The following is a 25,347-nucleotide window of genomic DNA, read 5'->3' as shown; positions in this document are numbered from 1 at the left end:
TGCATGGTTTCCCCAGAACCAGGTGCAGCGTAGAGTTCCCTAAAACTACAGAACACTGAGCAGCAGTGCATCCTCAGGCTTTAGCATTGTACTTTCTAGCCCAGATGGCCAAATATTGCCCAGAGGAACCCTCAGACAGCCCCAGAGCACTGCATGTGCGGCCATCTCCCCTGAAGTGAATGAAGAGTACGAGTACAACAAGCGAGAGTGTTCACAGGGACCATGTATGTACAAGGTCCTGGCTTTGGTTCCTGGTTATCACATGACACCAGTTAGCCCTGGTGGCCCCCAGTATTACCTAAGCAATACCAATACCAATACCCTACCAATACCCTACCAATGACCCTGATCACTGAACTTAGTGACACCGCTACCCTAGTATGGCTGGAAATTGGCCCACATGCCCTGCCCCCCAACCCATCCCCTAAGACTATGGTTTAGGAAAACCTTATAGCATGTAGTTTTTGTTGTAGATTTCAAGTGCCCTAAATACCGTTATTATGAGTTGACATTAAAGTGCAAGCAATCTGCTTTAAATAAAAGAACGGTAATAATATAATTCACTGTGAACATTTAAGAACCTGGGTATTATTCTTCCCCAAATAGCTTCAGAGGTATAGTTGTTAATGGTCCACTCCAACAAAAAAAAAGTCATCTTAAGAAATGCACAAGTTGGGCTGGAGCGATACAACAGCAGGTAGGGTGTTTGTCTAGCATAGAGCCAACCCAGGATCGATTCCCAGCATCCCATATGGTCCCCTGAGCACCACCAGGAGTAATTCCTGAGTGCAGAACAAGAAGTCACCCCTGTGCATCGCCGGGTTTGACACAAAAAGAAACGCACAAGTAAAATTTTGTCCGAAATTTTCAGAATAGCTATTGTGCCAATTAAAAGATCTTAAGATATATTTGGAGTAGAACTGTTTCTTGGTAAGAGCATCAGATAGTTATAAAGTAGTCACGATAGAGGATAATTTCCTATTGGATAGTTGCTTCCGACTATAGTTTTAAATTTTTGAAGACTCTGAAAATAATTTTACTTTTGATCCTTATTTCCCAGGTAACAATAATAGCAACACATTTAACTGTGGCAATGGAAATAGCATATTTTAAGAGTTCAAACTGGAGTCAGCTCCAACTGGATCCAAATGTCAATACTACCATGAGCAAGATAATTTAATAACTTTATCTCAGTTTACCACTTAGATGGAAATAATTACATAAGCCATGTCATTTCAACATTAAATACTCAAATTATTCTAGAAGAGACTGGCATATTTCCTACAAATTACAAAATAAAGGCAGTAAAGAACTGGCATAATTAACCCCTCTGTACTTCTATCCCTCATTTAACGAACTGCCAATTCCCTATACAGCCCATTTATTAATCTCATAAGTTTATTCCCACCAATCAAGTTCCCTTGCAAGTGACTGAAGTTGATGTTGCAGAATCAGTAAGTAGTCGTTTCATTCTTGCTCTCCTTCAGTATTTTTCTTCAATAAGCTGCCAAGATGATCTTAATAAATCACAAGTTGACTGACAAATTCTGTCCTAAATCTTTAATAATCCTTCTTTAACTGTAGGATAAAGTATGCACTCACCAGACTCACAAATCCCGGAAGATAGCAACAAGCTACAGAGATGCCTCCACATCCAGCGCCAGGCTGAGTCCATCCAGGCCACCACAGAGGGGGATGGGTGAGCCCACTACCTACCCCAACAGAGCCCAGGCAACTGAAAACCCCCAGAACCGAATCACTTCCATGCTCACAGCCATGCTCACATCTCGACAGGCTTAGGATAAGCCCCTCATGCATGAGACTGAGCCTGCTGAAAAACTCAGGTATGAGGATTTTGTGACCAAAATCTCCATGCTGTCACAGAGTCAGGAATGAGTGACCTCCTCCCCACCCCATCACCCTGTTCTTCCAGGAGCCTGGCAGTCACACTAATGAACTACCTCTGGCGAACTACCTCATTAAAGTTCATTAATGACCATGATCCAACGACACAAATAAATCTTGGAAGAGAGCAAAAAGCTGCTGAGATGCCTTAGGACCCCAAAGTCACCATCCAGTTAAAAATTCAACTCCAGCTTTATCACCCTACTTAAAATTTTAGAATTCCTGGAGCAACACCTCATAATCTACACCACTGATGTATCAGGAGTAGCATACCACATTCAATGGGGTATAAAGCAGAAGGCAACCAATCTTGATAAAAATAAAGTATTAGTAAACAAGGCTCAACTTTTAACAACATGATAGTAATCTCTTATACAAAGTCTTAATGGCTCCACGGTGAGATACAATAATCTCACACACTTTCCTCTAAGGAAACCATTTTGGATCATTTTTGGTGAAAAAATATTTAGAATCTGGGGCCAGAGCAATAGTACAGAGGGTAGGGCATTTGCCTTGCACGCATCCAATCCAGGTTCAATCCCAGGCACTCCATATGGTCCCCCAAGCACTGCCAGGAGTAATTCCTGAGTGCAGAAGCAGAAATAACCCCTGAGCATTGCTGGGTGTGACCCCCCTGCAAAAAAAAAAAATTCAGAATCTGCCTTTGGAACAGGCTTGGGTGGTGGTAGAAAATTTTGAAATCATGGTGGTGGGAAGGTATAATGGTGGTAGGATTGATGTTGGAATATTGAATGTAATAAAGAATTGTGAACAACTTTTTAAAAATGAAATTTAAAAGAAAGTACACACTCATTATCATGGAGTAAAAACGCCTTGAAACAAAAAGGGGCTCTTCCCTGTCCAGATTCATTTTTTTAAATCTATGGTTGTTGAGGCCCCAAGAAAGGCTTAGAGGTAAAGCATCTGCCTTATAGTATGAAGCTCTAAGTTTGACCCAGGAATATACAAGTTCTGTTGATTGGGATCCTGAGCACATCAGCAGATCTCTAGCACACTGCGAGTACTGCTCAGAGGAGTAAAACATCCAGCAACCTTTATGCAAGCACCATCACTAAAGAAAGCACCACATAAGATGTGCGATTCTATGGTCAAATGTGTAAACACCACAATCAGGCCATGTGTGTGACATAAAACTATCTCTAGCTTGCCCAGATAAACTAGTAGTTAAATTGTCTACAAAGCTAGAACTCTGATTATGAACTTTTTTTTTTTGGATTTTGGGTCACACCTCGCAATGCACAAGGGTTACTCCTAGCTTTGCACTCAGGAATCACTCTTGGCAATGCTCAAGGGACATTATGGGATGCTGGGAATTGAACCCAGGTCAGCTGCGTGCAAGGCAAACACCCTACCTGCTATGCTATCGCTCCAGCCCCTGATTATGAGCTCTTGTAATACAGATAATCTATCACTTATTCTAAAGTCACTTATCTTGGGGGCTGGAGCAATAGCACAGTGGGTAGGGCATTTGCCTTGCACGTGGCCAACCCGGGTTCGATTCCCAGCATCCCATATGGTCCCCTGAGCACCGCCAGGGAAAATTCCTGAGTGCAGAGCCAGGAGGAACCCCTGTGCATTGCTGGGTGTGACCCAAAAAGCAAATAATAATAATAATAATAATAAAGTCACTTATCTTCCTCAACCGTTCATAAGGGCACAGTCAGCAGGAGCTCAGTCTCACTTGTTTGTGTAATTCCCCCCATGACCATTTCATACTCAAAAAGCCACCACAAAGCTAAAATATACATATTGCTGTGCTTATCAAAACTGTACTATTTTTTCCTGGGGAGTTAGGGGAGTGGAGATGGTCATATCCATCATGCTTAGAGCTTACTCTTTGCAGGGCAAGAGATCTGCTCACTGTATTATCACTCCAGCCCCATGTACTTACCAAAACTTTTATAAAGGGACCGGAGTGATAGTACAGCAGGTAGGACGTTTGCCTTGTACACACAGACTCAGGTTCAATCCCCAGCATCCCATATGGTGCCCCAAGTACCTCCAGGAGTGATTCCTGAGCACAGAGCAGGAATAACCACTGAGCATCGCTGGGTATGAGCCCAAAATTCAAAAAAACCAACTAACCAACCCCCCCCCCCCCCCGCCACTTTTATAGAGTTGTTCACAGAGCTCGACAAAAACTCTAAAATCTAGTTCTTGGAATATTTTGGAGAGGTGAGGGTTTTGGGCCACACCTCGCATAGTTTGGAGAACACTACTGGGTGCTGGGAATTAAAGCAGGGTCTATTTCATGCAAGACAAGCACCTTATCCACTGAACTCTCAGGTAATTTTTTTTTCCCATTTTTTTGGTCTTGGGGCTACACCTGGCAATGCTCAGGGATTACTCCTGAATCTGTACTCAGGAATTCCTCCTGGTGGTACTTGGGGGACCACATAGGATGATAGGGATCAAACCTGGGTTGGCCATATACAAGGCAAATGCCCTACCCACTATACTATCACTCCGTCCCCCAAATTTGCGTCTTTTTTGTTGTTGTTAGTTTTTTTGGCCACACTGGCAGTGCTCAGGGCTTATTTCTGGCTCTATCAACAGAGGTCATTCCTGGCAGGCTTAGAGGACCACATATGGTGCCAAGAATCAAACTCGGGTTGGCTATGTGCAAGGCAAGTAAGTACCTTCCCCACTGTCCTGTGTCTTTTAAATCAGATCATCAGAAGTTAATAATAATTTCCAAATCTTTCCTTCCTTACATTACCTTTTTATTATTAAATCCTCAAATCATTCTTAAAAATGGAAATTGGCATACTTTCCTCACTAAATATAAATAATATAAGTAACTACCTTATTGAAGGCAGCATAGTTTGCTGAAATGTTTGTGCAAACACCGGCAATAACCTTTTCAAGTATATCGGTGCCATTTCTGGATCTCCTTTTGGTTCATTACATTCTTCTTCATCTTTGTTCGTATCTTTCTTTTTCTTATCATCACCTTTATGAACTGGACACATCCAATCACCTGCAAACAATCATGGCTCAATAAAATAATTTTCTAAAAACTTTTACTACAAGGCAAAAAAAATACTAAGATGTATGCAACTTTTAATTATAATTATCCCTGATTAACAATGATCAAGGAAGTTTTAGCAAAGGCATTATAAGTATACTGAAACACATCAGTACCTTCGATAGCTGATACATGTATTCAAGAGTTATTTGGATATTCTACTAAATTCACCCAATTTTTTTTTTCTCCAAGAGGTTCTGCATTTATTTATTCTATGAAATCTATGAAGATTTGGTCAAAGTACCTCTTATACACAATACACAATCGTTCTTTATGCTACTCCCACATCCAGAAAACTTTTGGTCATTTAGTCTTAAAGAATACAAAATCAGAATGCTAACGGTTTATTAACATTAAGGGCATACATATACAATTATTTTGACTTCATGGGGATAGTTCAATGATATAATATGAATGTGTCTACAAAAAACTACTTCCATGCAAGTGAAGCTAAAAGAGTGAAAGCAGATGGCTCAAGAAAGATATAGTTCACCTGGAGACTGAAGAATAGCTACTACTTCACTATGGCCCCTTTCCCGAGCTTTATCTAATGGAGTTTTCCCATCTTCATCTCTCAGATCTGGGTTTGCACCATGCCGTAAAAGAGTCTAAAAAAGAAAAGCACTTAATTGGGGTACAACAATTAACAACACCTATTTCTTCTATGCAACTGTGCAATCTTTAAAGACACAATTTACAATGGGTTAATGTCTTGCTAAGTGCATCCTAAATTGAAACTATCCTAAGTCTAAAGCACCAGCAATACAACATCCTGCTGATTTCAGTTCTTTCCCTTAGTGATTGCATGGCTGACTGGGAGTTGCAGCTCACCAGAGTACGTCTCTGAGCACTAGTCTAGTATAAAGAAGTATAAAAGAAAACTCAACGCCAATGAAATCTTCTAACAATGATTTCTTTTCTTTTTTTTTGGGAATATCTTCATTTTCTAGGTTGGTTTTTGGGGGGAGGGGCGATACAGAGGTACCAAATCTGGCAGTTTTCAGGACTTACTACTGGCTCTGTGCTCAGGGATTACTCCTCATGGTGCTTGGGGAACCAGAAGGGGTGCAGCAGATGAAACCTGGATCAGCTATGTACAAGGCAAAAAAGCTTTACCTCTGGTACTCTCTGATCCTCAATTTCTTGAAATTTTTTAACTGATAAAACGTTAGGGACCATAGCAATAGTATAGCAGGAAGATGCATGCCTTGCACATACAACTTGACCCAGATTCAATCTCTGGCATCCCATATGGTCTCCTCAGGCACCACCAGGAGTAATTCTTGAGTGCAGAGCCAGGAGTAACTCCTGAGTGTTCCTGGGTGTGGCCCAAATACCAAAACAACAAAACAAAAAATACCCTTCTCATTTAGTACTTTTTCCTACAGTACCTGAATATAAGTAAATGCAATTAAATAAAGACATCTCTCTAACTTCACATCCTGAGCGTAATTCTTTTACTGCTTTTTGGTTCCAAGTCATCAGGATTTGTTTTTTTCATGCAATATACTCATCTATGCCATAAAGAGTAACAGTCATGTAGCACATCTAAGACAGATTTTTTTCTTCCCAGTTACTAAGTCCATTTGGGAATGCTAACTGTATTAACAGGTAGTGGTAATCATGCTGCAGTTAATACCTAGTCAACAATTTTAAGACTTTTGCCTACTTGAAAGATGTTTAAATGTGTATGGGGACGTGGGGGATACATCTCAGAATCAAAAATATAAGAACCTGTGAGAGTAAATGATAAGACCTGCTAAATGCATAAAGCAGTACAGAGTAACTGTTCAGTGTGTATGACCAATGGTATCATTATAGTAGCAGCTATAGTTCAATGTGGGTTGATATATAATCAAGATAGATTAGCTACAATTCATTTGGGTTCCTCTCCCACTCAAGCCACTATTAATTACAGAACACTGAGTAAAAAGGAAAACTGCTCAATTTATTTTTACCAATTATTTTTTCTCTCTTGTAGAAAGAAATATGTCTCTCTAAAACTACCTTATTTAAATTGACAAACTTTGAGCTTAGAAACCACCTTTCCAGGTTTAACACTTATTAGAAAAAATGTTTATAACATAAAGATAACAATAATTGAAGTTATCATGTGAGCATCAACAATGTATCAATTACAATAAAAGTTTGTATTTTTTCTAATTACCACAATAAACATGACAGAAATGGGGGGAGGGGGTAAACTCTTAAATAATAGTGGTGCAGCTTTTATTGCAACAATGAATCTAATCAAAGCAGATAGAGTGTCAACTAGAATTCATCTGCCTCGCAGGCATTGGGAGGGGTGGGGGTGGGGTTTTATTGGGGTTCTTCGTGGTAAAAAATAAGTAATGGTAAAGGGAAAGGTGTTTGATATTTGCATGACTGAGACCTAAACCTGAAAGCTTTGTAACTTTTCCCACAGCGATTCAATAAATAAATAAATAAATAAATAAATTATAAAAAAAAAATGACAGAAATACATGAACAACTTACTGCAAGCCAAAGTTAAAAAACTTGCCCAAGGCCTAGTTGCTAGGCTTATCGATTTTTCTTTTTAAATATGCCAAATTACTTCACTCAGATTCCAGAGACTCAGATCATATTTTTAATTCATTTATTTTATTTTTGGTTTGGTTTTGGGGCTACAACTCGCTGTGGTCAGGGATTTCTCTTGGCTCAGAACTAAGGGATCACTCCTGGAGGGGTCAGCAGAACTTATAGGATGCGGGGGTACAAACCCAGGTTTGCCATGGAAAATCCTACCCACTATACTACCACCCAGTCCCTTGATTCAATCCTGATTATATGATTTCTCTGAAAATAATTTTCTCCTCATTGTAAAAAATACTCTCCAAAGTCTTTTCTGATTCTTCTGTAAATATCTGCTTTATTAATTAGTAGAAACAATAGAAATATGTACAATTACTCAAGGCAAATAGTAAGATACTATAAACAATCCAATGTCTGACAACAGGTTCAATAAACTGGCAGAATATTTAGATGTAAAAAACTTTCTGATTACTGAGGTCTTCGTTATATAATATTAAATTAAAAGAGCAAAGTGGGGCTGGGGCAATAGCACAGCGGGTAGGGCGCTTGCCTTGCACGTGGCCAACCTGGGTTCGATTCCCAGCATCCCATATGGTCCCCTGAGCACCACCAGGAGTAATTCCTGAGTGCAGAGCCAGGAGTAACCCCTGTGCATCGCCGGGTGTGACCCAAAAAAAGCAGGGGGAAAAAAAAAGAACAAAGCACAAATCAGTTTGTACATTCTTTACACTTCATAAAACGGGTATGTGTGTGCTTATATACAAATACACACACACATTTTGTTTGCTTGTACTAGAAATAGTGAAAACATATTCTACCATAAAGTGGACTAGGGGAATACAGATGAAAGAACATGGTATGGAAGCATGGAATTTTATATCACTGTGATCTGGGAACATAAATGTAAATAATAAACAATCAGTCATTTTAAAAATCTGTATTTTAGGGCTTGAGAGATAGCACAACGGGTGGGCATTTGCCTTGCATGTGGCTGACCACCCAGGTTCAATTCCCAGCATCCCATATGGTCCCCTAAACACCGCCAGGAGTAACTCCTGAGTGCAGAGCCAGGAGTAACCCCTGTGCATCGCCGGGTGTGACTCAAAAAGAAAAAAAAAAATCTGTATTTTACCTTTGCTACTTGAGGTCTTCCAAAACATGCAGCATAATGTAATGATGATGATCTTTGACCCCTATTAACATCAGCACCTCTTTCACACAGAAATTCTACCTATAAAATGAAGAAGAATCATAAACATGGTCTTTATTAACATTGTATCTTTGAGTCAAAACACTAGCTTTTATTTATCTTACCATTTCCTGAGTTCCAAAAGCAGAGGCCCAATTTAATAGAGTCTGACCCACATCATCCATGAAATTTACTTCAAAGGCTGGAAGTTTAAAGGAAAAATAAAAATGTTTAAAGCCAACATAATACTGACACCTTCTAAAGCTGAAACCTTTTTATTTTTTTTTGTTTCTGGGCCACACCTAGTGATGCTCAGGGACCCTGGCAGTGCTCAGGGGACTAAATGGGATGCCGGGATCTAACCTATGCCGGGCACACACAAAAGAATTGCTTTACCACTATACTATCGCTCCAGCCCAAGCTGAAACCTTTTGGAAACAGCGATGGGGCAGGGGAGATGACTCAAAGGAGCAGCATCAGGCTGTACATGGAGAGCAGCAGGTTCAATCCCTGGCACCACACGGTTGCCCCAGCACCTTAGGTATGCCCTCCAAAAATTATTAATAGTCACGAAAATCTTAAATATTTAGGTCAATGATAATGTAAATAACTTTAACGCTATATGTCAAAACTAGCAACATTAATACTACTGCAACTATGTTACCTAAATTATAATTTAAAAATTAATCAAACCAGTATATAATCAGCAAACATAAGATCTGGTTTATAAAAAAAAAGTATTCAAAAGATATTCAAATGATTCACATGAAGAGAAACATGTAACATATGTAATACTATGTCAGAGTACGAGTTGTCTCATGTCCTAACTGTGGAAAAGAAATTAATCCACATCTATAGTCAACAGAAGACAAAGGACAAGTTTGGCAATTCAAAAGCACCTTCTACAATTTGTATTTATTCATCACTTGATGAACCAGAGTAAAAAATACTATATACGTTCCTATAATTCACTTTTGTCCATTTCCACCAATCCAGACAAAATTAACAGCCCTAAATGAGTATTATATTTCAACTTAAAATTAACATAATCACCTTCTGGTGATGAAACAGGTAAATTTCATTTTCTCACTCAGCAAGACTTAAGTGTGACCATAAAACAGACTTGTAATTATGTACTTGGGGTAAGGGAAGAATATAGAAGGAGGTGGTCATTCTGTTTTCAGGCATTTTGTTTAAAACACTGCCCAAATTTGAAAAACTAGAAATGCCTATGTAATTCCTTATCTCAAAGTTTTCTTTTTATATTTTAAAAAATATTTTCCAACCTCCTGTATCAATTGCATCTATAAGTGCATCAGTATCTTTACTTCGAATACAGTCTATAAGCTGCCGATGTGAGCGCTCCCCAGAACTATCCAGTCTTCGGAGTCCTGGGATTCTGCCTGTAGATCCAGCACTAGACTTTGGCAAAGCCTTTCGTCCTTCAAATAATAGCACCAAGAGAAGATCAACCAGGCGCATGGTATCAAGCACACATCTTTCATCACCCTGCAGTGCACTTTCAATTGAATCTGGAAGCTCAGATCTCAGGAGATCCTAGAAACAGAACAGGAAAAGGAAAACAATATATTTGAATCATACAAAAACACTTCGTTTCTAAAAGATTTTAAGTCAGAGATTTAGAAACCACTTACGTGTGTTACCACTGGAGATCCTCTGCAAAGTGTTGAGAGCAGACTTACAATCGTTGACACCTGGTTACTCAATTTAGAATCTGCAGCTGTGGAAGGCGCACCGGTTGTGCTACGACTTGGTTTGCAAGCTGATGATGGCCCTGATACAGTACCACCAGCAGCAGCCATTCGAGACAAAAGCTCCTCAGTTAGTCCATGCTTGGCTAATGGAGCTGGGTCAACACCACGACGGGTAAAGCGGTCAGCTAATGATGCAAAGCAGCGGAGAGCTCCATCTGAAACCTAATGAATGTGTACAGGAATAATATACATAGTAATGTAATTGTATTTCAATACTCTAAGACTATAGAGAAAGAGCAGTAGCAAACAGATAAGGCATACAATCTGTTTAAATTGAATCCTTGCTCCACTTTCTGCTAACTTTGTAAACCAAGAAGTCAGTTAACCTTAATTTTCCTTCTCTGTAAATGGAGATAATAATGGCACTTACTTCACTGTCAGAGCTTAAATGAGACAAATGTATAAATAACCTAAATTTACAAAACTCAATATTTATTATTATGTACCGTTTTAAACATGATCATCTATAATATCAACTAAAATATTTTACAACTGAATGACAAAAGCATAAAAAGTAGTTTTATAGTGTGCTGGGCTGGAGAGATAGCACAGTGAGTAGGGTGTTTGTCTTGCACGCAACCGGCCCGGGTTCGATTCCTCCACCCCTCTCAGAGAGCCCGGCAAGCTACTGAGAGTATCCCTCCCGTACGGCAAAGCCTGGCAAGCTACCAATGACGTATTTGACATGCCAAAAACAGTAACAACAAGTCTCACAATTTGTTGTGAGACGTTACTGGTGCCCGCTCGAGCAAATCGATGAACAATGGGAGGACAGTGCTACAGTGCTATAGTGTGCTAATTCAACAAATTTACACCTATAAGATCTTTTTAGATTAACAAAATTGTGCTGAGTTAACAAACTAACACAGTATAATCACACCATTAAAACTGTATTGCAGAGAAATAGTACAGTGGGTAAGGCCTGTGCCTTGCTCCATCAGGATCAATTCCAAACACAGGGCTGGGAGTAATCCCAAGGGGCCAAAGTTATAGTACAGGGCATAAAGTGCTTGCCTTGTACACGACCTACCTTAACAATGCATATGGTTCCCTGAGCCCCACCAGGAGAGATCCCTGGGATAAGCTCTGAGCAGCACTGGGTGTTGCCCAAATGCTCTCTCCCCACAAAAATAAAAAATTTATATATATATAATTTCTATGGCGCCAAGGAGATAGTTCCAAGGGCCTGAGGGCCTGCTCATGTTTGATCTACAGCACCACACCACCTTTCTCCCTCAGACACAATCACACAACACTACTAGGTATAGCCTTAAAGGATTCCAAACACCACCGGGCCTAAACGCGGCACTACCTGGCACAGACCCATCCAGTCTCATAACTGAGCATCACCTGGAGTGGCTCTGGAACCTGAATCCATTGCTTGGGAGACATCTGCCCACAATCACGAAAAAATGTATATTTGTAAACACTTAAATTGGAAGGAAAAACATACATCACATTTTTCATTTAAAATGTTTCTGGACTAGAGAGACAGTATATAGCAGGTAGGGTGCTTGTTTTGCACTTGGCCAACTCAGGTTAAATCCCCAACAACTCTTATGGTCCCCTGAACACCAGCAAGAGTAATTCCCGAGTGCAGAGCCAAGAATATCCCCTCAGCATTGCCGGGGATGCCCCCTGCCAAAACCAAGTGTCAATGATCCTGCAGTTCACTGTATGTGGATGCCCTAGAAGGTATGACACTTGAGTGAAGTCAGTGAGGGGGAGAGGGACAGAATGATCTCTCCTGTGTGTAGAACATAAAAAAAACCACAGTAAAAGCAGTGTTTTTACTGGTGCTTTTAATGGTAACAGCCTCTGAGAGTGGGCAGGCAGAGCTGAGATTGTCAAGGGGGTGGGGCAAGGATGCTGACACTCTGGTGGTGGGTGGTTGTGTTGGAACATTGTATGCCTGAACACTACTGTGAATGGTACTATGAGCATGGTGCCTAAATAAAAACTGGAAGAAAAAAAAAATAAAGCTAGGGGTACAGTATGGGATGGAGTCAACTAATTAAACGAGAGTTAACTAGGGGGGAAACTTTGGGAAAACACTGCAAAGAAATTAATGCTTCTTGAGCTGGAATGATAGTACAGTGGACAGGGTACTTGCCTTGTATGTGGCCGGTCAAAGTTCAAACCCCTGTACCACATATGGTCTCCTGAGCCCCACTAGGAGTGATCCTAAGCACAGACCCAAGAGTAAACCCTGGGCACCACCAGATGCGGCCCCAAAACAAAAACAAAACAAAATAAAAATTAACATTTCACTGACAAAACTGCCAGTACCGATTTAAAATGTAAGAAGGAGAAAATACAAGTATACCTCTACTTCAAGTGAAAGAAACAAATTAAACTTTATTACTAATTAAAAGAGAACACTGTAAACCTGCTTTTTTTGCAGGGGCCATGGGAATATAACCCAAGGCCTTGTGTTGATGAGCAGGTTCTTGCTGCTGTACTATGTCCTTGAACCCCTAAAATAATTTTGAAAAATAATATATCTCATAGCATTTTTTAATACAACAATAATTTATTTACCTGATGATCTTCATGTTTTAATAAACTAGACAAAGATTCTACACAAATTTCTAAAGAAGAGTCTTGTGGTTCCATTTTGCCACAGAGTCTTGATACCACTGCCATGGCTGAGTGCAAAGTGTCTTTATGAACCAGGTGTCCACTGTCCCGAATGAAGGTAAGCACGCAGTTCAAACCCCCAGCCTCAAACACTGCTCCGGACTCACGAGTGCATATCAGTTCTAAGACCTGTAACAGTAAAACAAAATTAATATAGGAAGTCCAATTTTAATTTTCTATAATCACAGAAGGTAAAGGTAAAGGCTCTCCTGTTGTTCATCGATTTGCTCGAGCCAGCCCAGTAACGTCTCCATTGGAGATTTTGTTGTTACTGTGTCTGGCGTATCGAATACATCACGGGGAGCTTGTCAGGCTCTGCCGTGCGGGCGAGATACTCTCGGCAGCTTGCCGGGCTCTCCGAGAGGGGTGGAGGAATCGAACTCGGGTCGGCTATGTTGGCTGCGTGCAAGGCAAACGTCCTACCCCTGTGCTATCGCTCCAGCCCAGAAAATCGTCTCCTTTAAATTTCTAATAGGCATATTTTTAAAGTAATGCAAAATCAAAGATATCAATTTTAATATGGCTTTACTTAGCCCAATACTATTGATGTAGTTCACCTTATGCTCTTAGCCTTCAGAATTCTATGAATATCTATGGGAAGGAGTCATCAGGAGCGGTACTCAGCAGTGATAGGTGTGACTCCTTGTGGTGCTCGGGGAATCATACACAGGCCATCAAAATGGAATCAGCCACATGCTAGGCAAGCAACTTTGTACTATCTGTCCAGCCCCTTCAGGTATACTTTATCATTATGAAACATTTTAGTCTGGGAAATCACAATTTAAAGTGTTTAATAGTCTTAAGTGCAATCATACTGGACAGCATAAATTAGAAGGTGGGCTCTTCATGGTAACTTAAGAAACACTAAGACATTTCAGAAAATTCTACTAAAATCCTAAGCATAAAAAATAAATTGAAATGCTATTACTATTTTTAATGCATTCATATACATGCATATGAAGATACATCTTTAACTATATATATAGTTACCAAACCAAAACATTAACCATTTATTTTGTTTGATTTTTGGTTTTGGTTTTGGGGCCACACTCAGTGGTACTTAGGGCTTACTCCTGGCTCTGTGCTCAGGGACCACTCCTGGTAGTGTTCGGGGATTGAACCTTACCTCTGTCTGTCTCGCTGGTCCCTTACAAGTCAAAAATCAACTTTTACTCTCCAACTCATATTGTATTTATGATATTCAATATAGAAGTAAAGTTAATGGACCAGAGATGCACCTCAAGTGGCAGAGCACAAGCCTTGCACATGTTAAGCCTGGCTTCAATCCCCTGCACAGAACAGCAAATCCCCCAGGTACCTCTAAGTGTGACCCTCCAAAACTAACAATAAAAAAGAATTAGGAGTTTATAATACATGCAACAATAAAAATAAATAAATAAAAACAATAAACTAAATAAAATAAAATAAAAACAATAAAAAAATTAAAAAAATAAAAAATAAATAAATACATGCAACAAATTTAAGGCTTTATTCTGTAAGAAAAACATTTTAAGCAGAGAAATGTCAAATTTCCAATTAATAACTCTAAGATATCAGGGACAGAAAGACAGGATAGCAGGCAGGGTGTACGCTTTACACGCAGCAAACCCAGGTTCTATCCTCAGCACTCCACAAGGTACCCTGAGCTCCACCAAGAGTAGTAAGCAGTAGTAAGTTCAAGCACTCCCTTCGAGCACGCCCCTCACCTCCCCTCCAAAAAAAAATAGAAAGAAAAAGAGGCTACAGGAAAAGTATAAAAGCAAACGTAAATATTCAATTATTAGTATTCAAGAGTGTAAGACTTACCTATGGCAGAAAAAGAGGAAATAAACCTGAGTATGATTTACCATTAATTAAATGAGTATTAAAAAAGGAAATAAAACACTCATTTTTAGAAATTGTCCAGGAGATAGTTTGGAGTTAGAGCACAGGATTAGCTAAGTTTAATTCTTAGCAATACATGGTCCCTAGAACCCCAGTGCTGGGTGAAGCCCTTGGAAGCCCCCAGTCCCACAGTAGCTTAGGTATCCCTGACACTCAGAGCAAGAGCAGAATCATATTCTCAGGCCCATATACTGAACAGCTGGTCTGGTTAGCAACAAATCTCCTCCTAAGCACCATTTGAGAGCCATCACCCCCTCAAAATCATTCAGCCCTCAAAATCATTCAGTTTTGTCTGGGTATTGATGGGATGTCAGTTACCAAAGAGTTGACCTGCTATGAAAGATAATGTATTCAAATATTCAACCGGAGAGCTTAAAAAACCTGTGAATAGAAAGTCTAGAAATCAAGAGGGGGTGGGGTGGAGTGGGAAGGGTCAGGATAAAAGATAAAGGCATGGGGCCATACAGACAGTGCAAGGATTAAGACGCTTTCTTTACACAAGGCAACCAAGTATGTGGTCCTCCAGCTTTGCCAAGGTGATCACATAGCCAGGAGTAAGCCTTGAGCACTGCCAGTTATTGCCCAACCTCCCCCACCCCTGCCTCCAGTCCCCCATCAAAAAAGAGATGAAGGTGTAAAGAGTATATACATAAAAATAGATCTAAAAACAGTTGAAGTTTTAGTACTACTCTAAAGCAGAGCTCTTCAATCTTCTTGTTTTTTTGTGGGGCCCACACCTGGCTGTGCTCGGGGCACTTAATGCAGAGCCTGAGATTGAACCTGGGTCAGCCACATGAAAGGCAAGTCACTCTACCTACTGTACATTCTCTCAATCCTCTACAACCTTTTCACACCTGCGGACTGGCAACTGTCCTGTACACAGGTCCCCGGGTCAGCATTACAAACAAAGTGTTAGAATGGTTTCAACCTTTTCACACCTAGAACTGGCACTGGTTATGGATTTGGTGGCTGAAGACCACGGATTCAGAGAGGTTGGTCAAGAGACAGAGAGGTGTGAAGAACTTCTGTATGAAAGTATAGTAACGATTGAAGAGACTGTGAAGGCAAATTTAGGTTTAAGAGGTAAAAACAAGGCGAATTGTGCAAGAGAAAGAATTCAAAGGCTAGAGAGCAAACTCTGCATGCAGGAGGCCCAGGTTCAATACCGGCACCATATGGTTCCCTAGAACTACCAGGAGTGACTATTTGCGACTACCAGAAGCAGTCCACAAGCTACTCATAAACAAAACAAAACCAGAATAATAGAAAATTGAAAAATGCTAAGAATCACCTGTAAAGAAAAAAAGGAAAGCAGGGTGTAATAACGAAAAAACTGAAAATACTGTGGAGTAAAATCCCAGTCCTAAAATAAACATAAAGTAATGTGATTAAGACAGTAAGAGGGAAAAAAGCTCCGAACAGTATAACACCTCTACCTTTGAGGCTAGAGCCAGATATAAATAAGTCTATTCATGCTGGCAAAAAGACATGATGCTAACACCGTAAACAGCTGCTATCACCGCGAGATGAAGACATTTCTTGGGATCCTTGAAATTAAAACTCCTTCTGTAATACAAATGTCTTTTTCATTCTTATTCTTTCAGAGTAAGCTTTCCAAAGCATAAATGATGGCTGATACAGCAATTAACTACATGCAGAAGCAAATACAAGGATATAACTCTCTCACCAAACCAGGTATTTTTAACTTGCAAAAATGCTTACCAGTGTTATTCTTCTCACTAATTTTCTATTTGCTTGAGAAATAATTTATTTAAAAAGTAAAGTGGGAAGAGGGGAAGAGAGAGCGAGGGCTGGGGAAGGAAGACGGGAAGGAAATTGGGGACATCAGTGGTGGGAAATGCATACTGGTGAAGGAAGATATTGGAACATGGAACACAGTATAACTGATACCCAATCATAAACAACCTTCTAACAGTGTATCTCATGGAGATTCAATTTTAAAAAATTTTAATTAAAAAATAAAAAGTAAAGTGGGAAAGGAGCGACTTATAGAGGGCGGGATATGTGCCTTACACACAGTCAACCCAGGTTCAATCCCAGGTAACCCACATGATCCTCTAAGCATTGCCAGGAGTGCTTCTTAAGCAGAGTCAAGACTAAGCCCTGAGCATAGCTGTATGCAGTCCAAAAACAAAAAAACAAGTAAAGCATAGGGCAGCTAGATAGATTAGGATAAGAGTTAAAGTACAAGCCTTACATGTGGCTGACCCGGTTTGATACCCAGCACCTAATACCCCCAAACATTGCTGATTATAACCTGAGAGACCCCCCCCACCCCTTCTAGGTTGTGTGGGTTCTCCCTGACACTGCAGGGTTTGAGCATCCCCAGATGGGTCCATAAGCCTCCTGAGCACCACCTGCCCCTGAAAATAGAAAGCATAATAGCAGGCAATGAGTTTTTTATTTTAAGAAAAATTGGGGGAGGGGGCTGCAGAGTGACTGTACAGTGAGTAGGGCATCTGCCTTGCATGCAGTGAACTGGAGTTCAATCTTTGGCATCCCAAAAATTTAATTTTGGCCCTTCAAAAATTTAAACTTGTAAAGGCATCTGAAGGTAAAAATTTTGAAAGTGTTTACCTACGAAAGCAAGAATCATAAAAAGATTTAAACCGGAAACTAAGAGAATCATAAAACGTTAAATGTGTTCACAAAACTTCTGATATAATGCTTAATCCAGTAATCAAACTTAGTATCCCATAAAGTTTATAATTAGTTCCCTCAGGAATAGAACAAAACAACTAGCTCTAAAGGGAGTATAACTATAAATAGTTACATCCATGAGCCCCAGAACCAGCTGACTTCCTAATCTTTAAATTTCAGATCTTCAAATCTGGCTCTGCCACAACCTCCATCATCCCAGTAAATTATTTAACCATTATATACTTTATCCCCCACCCCACCCTCCTCGTAGCACAGAAACGGTATCAGTGGTACTTAGCACATAGGCACACAGAACTGTAATATAGATCAAATGAGTTGTTAACACAAGGAAAATGCTCAGTATAATACATCTAGCTCTGGTAGTATTAGTTGTTATGGCTGTTGCTGCTGTTTTCATACAAAATCTTTCTATATAAAAAAAAAATCCAAGCACCACCTGTTGATTAAAAACTATTAAAATATTTTTAAAAAATCTCAAACTGTTAGCAGCTACCAGGAACTGAAGAGCAAGAAGGCAGTACGTACAGCATGATTAGTGACCTATTCAATTTTCATCAAACAAAATATTTCTTTTTGGTGTATTCGAGATGCCAAACACAGTCACAACAAGTCTCACGATAGAGACGTTACTGGTGCCCGCTCGAGCAAATGGATGAACAACGGGAGGACAGTGCTACAGTTCTTAACCTCATAAAAACAATATTTAACTATCTTTATTTTTGTTTTTTTGTTTTTTGTTTTTGGGTCACATCCAGCGATGCTCAGGGATTACTCCTGGCTCTGCAAACAGGAATTACCCTGGCGGTGCTCGGGGGACCATATGTGATGCTGGGAATTGAACCCGGGACAGCCGCATACAAGGCAAAAGCCCTACCCACTATGCTATCGTTCTAGCCCCTATCTTTATTTTTTAATGGGTATATAATTTTTTAAATGGTATAAATAAGTCTATGCTAATATAGTTTAAAATCTACATGAAACAGATTAACCCTATGAATAATATAATTTAGTAAGAGTGAAATAAGGAGAATTAAGAAAACTTTAAGGGAAAAATATGAATAGGCCTAGAAAAAGTATTAATGTGTTTTTACTTAAAAGTAAAAGATTGTAATAAAAATTTCAAAGAAAGTTTTTCCCAAGCAAAAGATCTCTTACACATCATAAGGACCGTGACCTTCACTGTTCTGTTCCCAATTCCCAATAATGATAATTTTTGTTTTGTTTAGGGGCTAAACCTGGCAGTATTCAGAGCTTAATCCTGTCGCTCTACTCAGGGATCACTCCTGGTGGGCTTGGGGGAACCCTATGGAGTGCCAGGGATTGAACCTCGGTCGGCTCCTGTAAGGCAAATGCCCGACTCACTGTTCTATTTCTTTGACCCCAACATAACAAATATTTAGCAAAACATGCTTTTATTTCATTGATCTTCAAGTGAACCAAGAAATAATCAAACTTACCTTTACACACTGTTCAGCCAAGTCTCTACTAGTCCTGTTGTTAAGTTCAACCACAACCAAGCGATTACAAAGTGCTTTTATAGCTCCATCTACCCCAACAATTCTCCGGGTGCATTCTGCAGACACATCCAGGTAGTATGTTATGGCACGGGCTGTGACCTCTAAAACATTGTCTGGAGCACTTTCATCAAGAAATATTTTGCAGAGGGCTGGTAAGAAAGTTCGAGGAGGACATCTGTAATAAAAGAAATTATACTTAACATCAAAATGTTAACAAAAGAAACAAAACAGAGTAATACATAATTTTCAGACTAAGTCTGCATGTGGATTGGGTTATATTCCTTATGGTGCTCTTCACCTTTATAATAATACTTAACAATTTATTTCGTTACTGCTGAAAAAAATCAAGCCATAAAATTTAGAAGAGTAGCATTTAAATCCTAGACAATACTCAGTTCAAACATTATCTGATCTATAACATGTTCTCAATTCCAGGATAGTTAAGGGGTACTTTCATGTTCCTAAAAGCTCCTAAAAATAGTATCTATAGCTAGAAATGTGGTTCAACTGTGGTTCATCTGCTCCACATGTATATTCCTGGGCAGGATCCTCAGCATGGCATAGTTCCCCAGAACTACAAGGTGTGGTGATGGCAACAACAACAAAATTGTCTAAGTGCTTACCTTGTTTAATATATCACTCCGATTTTGTTATTTACATGAGAACTCCTGAAGCAGGGTGAAAAATGACTCAAAGTGCTGGACCACACACTCTGCACTCAGGAGCACACAGGTTCCACCATTAGAACAACACAGCTTCCAGAGCACAGAGTGGGAAATGTCAATTCGTGAAGGTGAGGGACAAAATAACTCCTGTGTTATGGGAGCAATGGTGATTTGAAACTTAAAACCATGGTTTTGAGGCTAGAGAAATAATACAGTGAATAAGGCACCTGCAGTATATGTGGCTGACCCTGGTTTGATTCCACAGCACTGTATATACATATATGGTCCCCTGAGCACCACCAGAAGGAGGGAAAGAAGGAAGCAGTGGGGATTTTTGTTTATTTGGGGGCCAAACCCAGTGATCCTCAGGGCTTACTCCTGGTGGCATGATGGTGCCGACAATCAGCAGCTTGCAAGGCAAGCACTCTACCCACTATACTATCTTTCTGGCCCCTTTCACGATTTTTCTTTCCAGCATTAGTCCTTCTCTCTCTAGTATCTCATCTATTCCCTTATTAGTTTGCATACCAAGGATATAAAGCTCAGACATAAATTTTCTTAGGCATCTCCACAAGACACCTTTCCTCCATTTAGAATTACCACAAGCATACAAAAGGAACATGTTCAAAACAACATTCCTGATATGATGTGCTTCCACTCCCAACTCGTCAACTTTATATAGAGGGCACAACCAAACCAAAAGGTGAAGAGGGCATCTATGCAAGGTATAACCTCTGTGATGGGCAATAGATATATACAAGGAAACTGATCAAATTAGAATGAACCTTGTGGGGTTAGGCTAGAATGAAGAAGTGTAGCTCTGAACATATGGTTTTCAGTAGAAATGGGGGGGGAGTGCTGATGTGCAAATGTCCTGCTGTCTAAAATGCCTAAAATGTTCCCTCCCCAACTCTACTTGGCTTTGTCATCCTTTCTGTCTCAGCTTAAATATTACTACTGTCAATCTCAGATTTATGGGTGGGCAAGGGGGGAAGCTTGGAATCAAACCTTCCCAAAACTAAATGAAATTTCCCTGTGAATACTGAAAATTTACATTGTTATTCGAATTCATAACCCAGGGTTTTAAGCTTTTCCATTCGGAACCCCTTCTTGTCCAAGAAAAATCTGCCCCAGCCCACTCTACTCTTCTCTACTTGAGAAACTTTACACAATCACGGGTGTATAGGTATATAAAATAGGTACAAAAAACCAAACATTCACAGTTAACAAAACAGAGAAACTTATCTTAAAACATATGTTTTTACTTTTCCTGGCCCCCACACCCAGTTACATGACCTCACTTTAATGATTTAAGCTCTAATTTATATCCATCCACCCAGTTGAGGAAAAGTCACACAAGTCCTCCCATATGGTTCTTCTTGTATCATCTTTCCCTTTCCCTTACTGTTGTGTTTCTAAGATGACCAGAGATCTCACACACGGTTATGATGGCTGCTAAAGGTTACATGCACTCTTGATTGTAGTGCTCACATGCTTCATTGAATTCTAAGGCTCACTGCTGTTGAGTCTCGAGTTCCACTCACTTTATTAAGAGCCGTTTTTGTAAAATAAATCTGATAGTCACTTTGTGCTTAATTCTCCATTAACTCTGCTCCATGCAGAACATAATCCAAATTCATCAGGGTTACAGATTTGATCTGTGACCACTCTCATCCACTGCTCCTTTCCACACCCCACAAAAACTCTGCTCCTGATTTATCATGTAAGAACTATATATACTTCCAAGTCTAAAGTTTCCAGATCCTGGGCCAGAGATATTAAAAAAAAAAAAAAAGTATAGCACTTGCCTTGCACACAACAGATCTCAGTTCGCCCCCTAGAACCACACTTGGTGCCCAAGCACCGCCAGGTGTGATCCCTGAGCACTGTCTGTAGCACCAAAATCCACTCCCACAAAATTTTTTAAATATATATAAAGAGCGATAGCACAGTGGTAGGGCGTTTGCCTTGCACGCAGCCAACATGGCCGACCCGAGTTCAATTCCTCCGCCCCTCTCAGAGAGCCCAGCAAGCTACCGAGAGTATCTCGCGCGCATGACAGAGCCTGGCAAGCTCCCCATGATGTATTCGATATGCCAAACACAGTAACAACAAAGTCTCCAATGGAGACGTCACTGGGCCCGCTTGAGCAAATCGATGATCAACGGGAGGGCCTTTACCTTTTTTACCTTTTATTAAGATTAGATAGAAGAGAGTATGGCAGTGAAGGCACTCACCTTGCATGTAGCCACCCCAGGGTTGATCCCCAGCACTCCATGTGATGACCAGCACACTACCAGGAGTGACCCCTGAGTGCCACCAGCTATGTCCCCAAAATCTATCTTCTCTCTTCTCTCTCTCTCTATATATATCTATGTGCGTGTGTGTTGTGTACATATACACACATACACATATATAGAGTATGTTTGCGTTTGTATACACATACATATAATACGGGCTGGAGGGATAGCACAGTGGGTAGGGCATCTGCCTTGAACGCAGCCGACCAGGCCGACGCGAGTTTGATTCCTCCGGACCTCTCAAGAGAGTCCGGCAAGCTACCGAGAGTATCTCACCCTCATGGCAAAGCCTGTGCATCGAATCGTGATGTATTCTCGATATGCCAAACACAGTAACAACAAGTCTCACAATGGAGACGTTACTGGGCCCACTCAAGTAAATCGATGAACAACAGAAGGACAGTGCTACATCTAATACACATACACATACACATATATATAAAAACTCAAGTCATAAAGTGCTTCCTCTATTTACAGTTATATTCTTGGGTGGTTTCAGGATAGAATTCTCAATGAAAATCATCTCTCAAAGAATCCATAAAACGATTATTTTTTCCTATTTAAAGTCTCATGAATGAAAACATGAGCAGGTTGAAGATAGAGTCAATTATTTACTGCTTTTCCTTTCTGTTTTTTTTGGGGCATCCCATGTAGTTCCATGGGACTACTCCAGTGGTGCTCGCGGAACCATGTGGTACAGGAGATCGAATGTGAGCCTCCCTCACCCAAAGCACACACTTGAGGTGTTCCTCCCAGCCTTGCTTTTCTACAATCAAACCCAGTTGCTTGCTACCAAGCATTCACTTAATATTTTGAAAAACAACTGTTAAGAAAATAATCTTCGTTTGTTACACATTTTACAAAGAAGTGATCATCAACGTAATGAGAGGGGTTAAAAACTCTTCGGTGCCACCCTCGAGAACATCATACAATGACTGGAATGGGAAAGAATGGGAGTGAACATAGAGGATCGGCAACTACACCACCTCCGCTTTGCTGATGACATCGTTCTAATAACACCAAATATCAGCCAAGCGGCACAAATGTTGGCCAACTTTGACCATGAGTGTGTAAAGATTGGACTGCAGCTGAATCTCACAAAGACAGTATTCATGAGAAACGGACTAGTTCCTGATGTTCCATTTGCCCTCAATGGAACAAATATCTCCGAATGCAGCAGTTCTGTGTATGTAGGTTGAGAACTCAACATGACAAATGACCTGGCACCTGAACTGCACAGGAGGAAGAGAGCAGCGTGAAACGCCTTTAAGAGTGTCAAAGAAGTGGTTAAGAGGACGAAAAACCTCCGGCTCCAGGCACATCTTTTCGACTCCACCATTCTTCCTGCATTAATATATGCCTCAGAGATCTTGGCCCTAAGAAAACAGGATGAGAACGCTATCCCAAAGAAGAATCAAAAGAGCTATGCTTGGAATATCATGTTTCACTAAAGTGAGAGAAGGAATCCGGAATTCCAACCTCCACTGACGACCAAGAATCAGGGACGCTGTCTTGTTTGCCAAGGCATTGAAAATCAGATGGGCCGGACAGGTAATGCGATTTAGAGACAATCACTGGACTAGAGCTGTTACTGACTGGATTCCATGGGATGTCAAAAGAATGCATGGCCACCCACCTATGAGATGGTCAGGCTTCTGTGTCAAAACCCTGAACAAACAGTTTGAGACTCTTCGTGTTTCTGGAGCAAGCAGATACCATTAGGCTACACTAGCACACAACAGGGACAAACAGAGATGTTAAAATGGTGCCCTTAAGAGCAAATCGCTGATCAATGGGATGACAAATGATACAAGTGAAGAAAATAATCCAGCTAAAGAGTTCAGGGCTAAAGAATGTGACTCAAGTGGTAAGAGTACACACCTGTGATGTGCAAGGCTCAACATCAGCATGATTCCTCAGCACCACTAAGTATGGTCTCCACAATTTAAAAAGGGGATTTAGGTAGAGAGCTAATATGGAGGGGTTAAGGTGCTTGCCTTGCACAAAGCCAATACTAGATTGATCCCCAGCATCACAGTCTCCTTAGTACCTCCAGGAATGACCCCGTACAGAATTAGTCCCCAGAAATAAAAGAATAAAAAAACTGTTGTTGTTGCCGTTGTTTTTGGGAAAAGAGTTCTTTGTGCTCAGTGCTTATTCCAGGCTTTGCACTCAGGGATCATTCCTAGAGGGAGTTGGGAGACTTCCATATGAGGTGCAGGTAATCGAACCCAAGTCAGCCACACGCAAAGTTACCCAGTGTACTCTGGCCCAAGAGAAAAATTGTCTTAAGAGTAAAATAATGGAATAAGTCATTATGTAAAATAAAACTAAGGATTATGATTTTTTAAGCCTAAAATTGGTAGATTCATTAAATATTCTGAGAAGTGATGTTCAATTAGGGAGATAGGGGAAAGAAATATTTCACAAAAATAAAAGGGGCTGAGAACTAATACAGGGTTTTAGGCACATGACTTGCCATGTCTAATCCCATTCAATCCCTAGAATGACACAGCTCCCAGGTACAGCCCTGGAGGCCCCCAAGTACTGCCACAGTGAACCAAGCAGTTTCCAGAACTGCAGAGTTCAAATAGTACTGCATGCTCAACTTTGAACAGCCAGCCTGGTTAGCCAAGAATCACCAAGAGGGGCCCCAGGTCTCCAGAGTACTACCTGAGAGGTTCTTACACCCCAATGCCAAAAGGGACTGGGATGTGTACCATGCCTGCCTTGCATGTATGTGGCCCTGGATTGATCCCTAGAACTAGGGAGGTGGGGGGGGGAAGAGAGGAAAAAGTCAGTCAAATCAAACTCCCTGCCTTAAGAATTTGAGATTATGTGGGCTGGAGCGATAGCACAGCGGATAGGGTGTTTGCCTTGCACGCAGCCAACATGGTCGACCCGTGTTCAATTCCTCCGCCCCTCTCAGAGAGCCCGGCAAGCTACCGAGAGTATCTTGCCCGCACAGCAAAGCCTGGCAGGCTACCCATGACATATTCAATATGCCAAACACAGTAACAACAAAGTCTCACGATGGAGACGTTACTGGGCCCGCTCGAGCAAATCGATGAACAACGGGAGGACAGTGACAGTGTATAAAATAGGTAGTATAACGGTATAATGTTCAGCACATAAAAGATACTTAATAAACTACAAAGAAGTTGACTGAGCAGGCAAGTTATTACAGT

At 40.6% G+C, this 25,347-nt stretch overlaps 1 protein-coding gene across 7 annotated transcripts in view; it reads right to left on the bottom strand.

Annotated features, from left to right (window-relative positions):
• The window catches only part of HECTD1 (HECT domain E3 ubiquitin protein ligase 1), a 100,643-nt gene that overhangs the window by 55,476 nt on the left and 19,820 nt on the right, over positions 1 to 25,347 (bottom strand). For 6 of the 7 annotated variants that reach the window (XM_056134463.1, XM_056134465.1, XM_056134466.1 and 3 more), the window contains exons 3-10: positions 19,135 to 19,369; positions 13,013 to 13,240; positions 10,352 to 10,633; positions 9,983 to 10,253; positions 8,822 to 8,898; positions 8,640 to 8,738; positions 5,448 to 5,562; positions 4,732 to 4,906 (exon numbers count right to left, since the gene is read on the bottom strand). In XM_056134463.1, the coding sequence (XP_055990438.1) occupies positions 4,732 to 4,906; positions 5,448 to 5,562; positions 8,640 to 8,738; positions 8,822 to 8,898; positions 9,983 to 10,253; positions 10,352 to 10,633; positions 13,013 to 13,240; positions 19,135 to 19,369 (1,482 nt within the window). The remainder of the gene's footprint in view (positions 1 to 4,731; positions 4,907 to 5,447; positions 5,563 to 8,639; positions 8,739 to 8,821; positions 8,899 to 9,982; positions 10,254 to 10,351; positions 10,634 to 13,012; positions 13,241 to 19,134; positions 19,370 to 25,347) is intronic. The other variant, XM_056134464.1, reaches the window with a different exon arrangement.

This window comes from Sorex fumeus, unplaced genomic scaffold, assembly GCF_029834395.1.
Source record: "Sorex fumeus unplaced genomic scaffold, SorFum_2.1 ptg000098l, whole genome shotgun sequence".
Classification (NCBI taxonomy): Eukaryota; Metazoa; Chordata; class Mammalia; order Eulipotyphla; family Soricidae; genus Sorex; species Sorex fumeus.
Note: the sequence above shows the minus strand (reverse complement) of the source record. Positions and strands in the feature narration are given on the sequence as shown.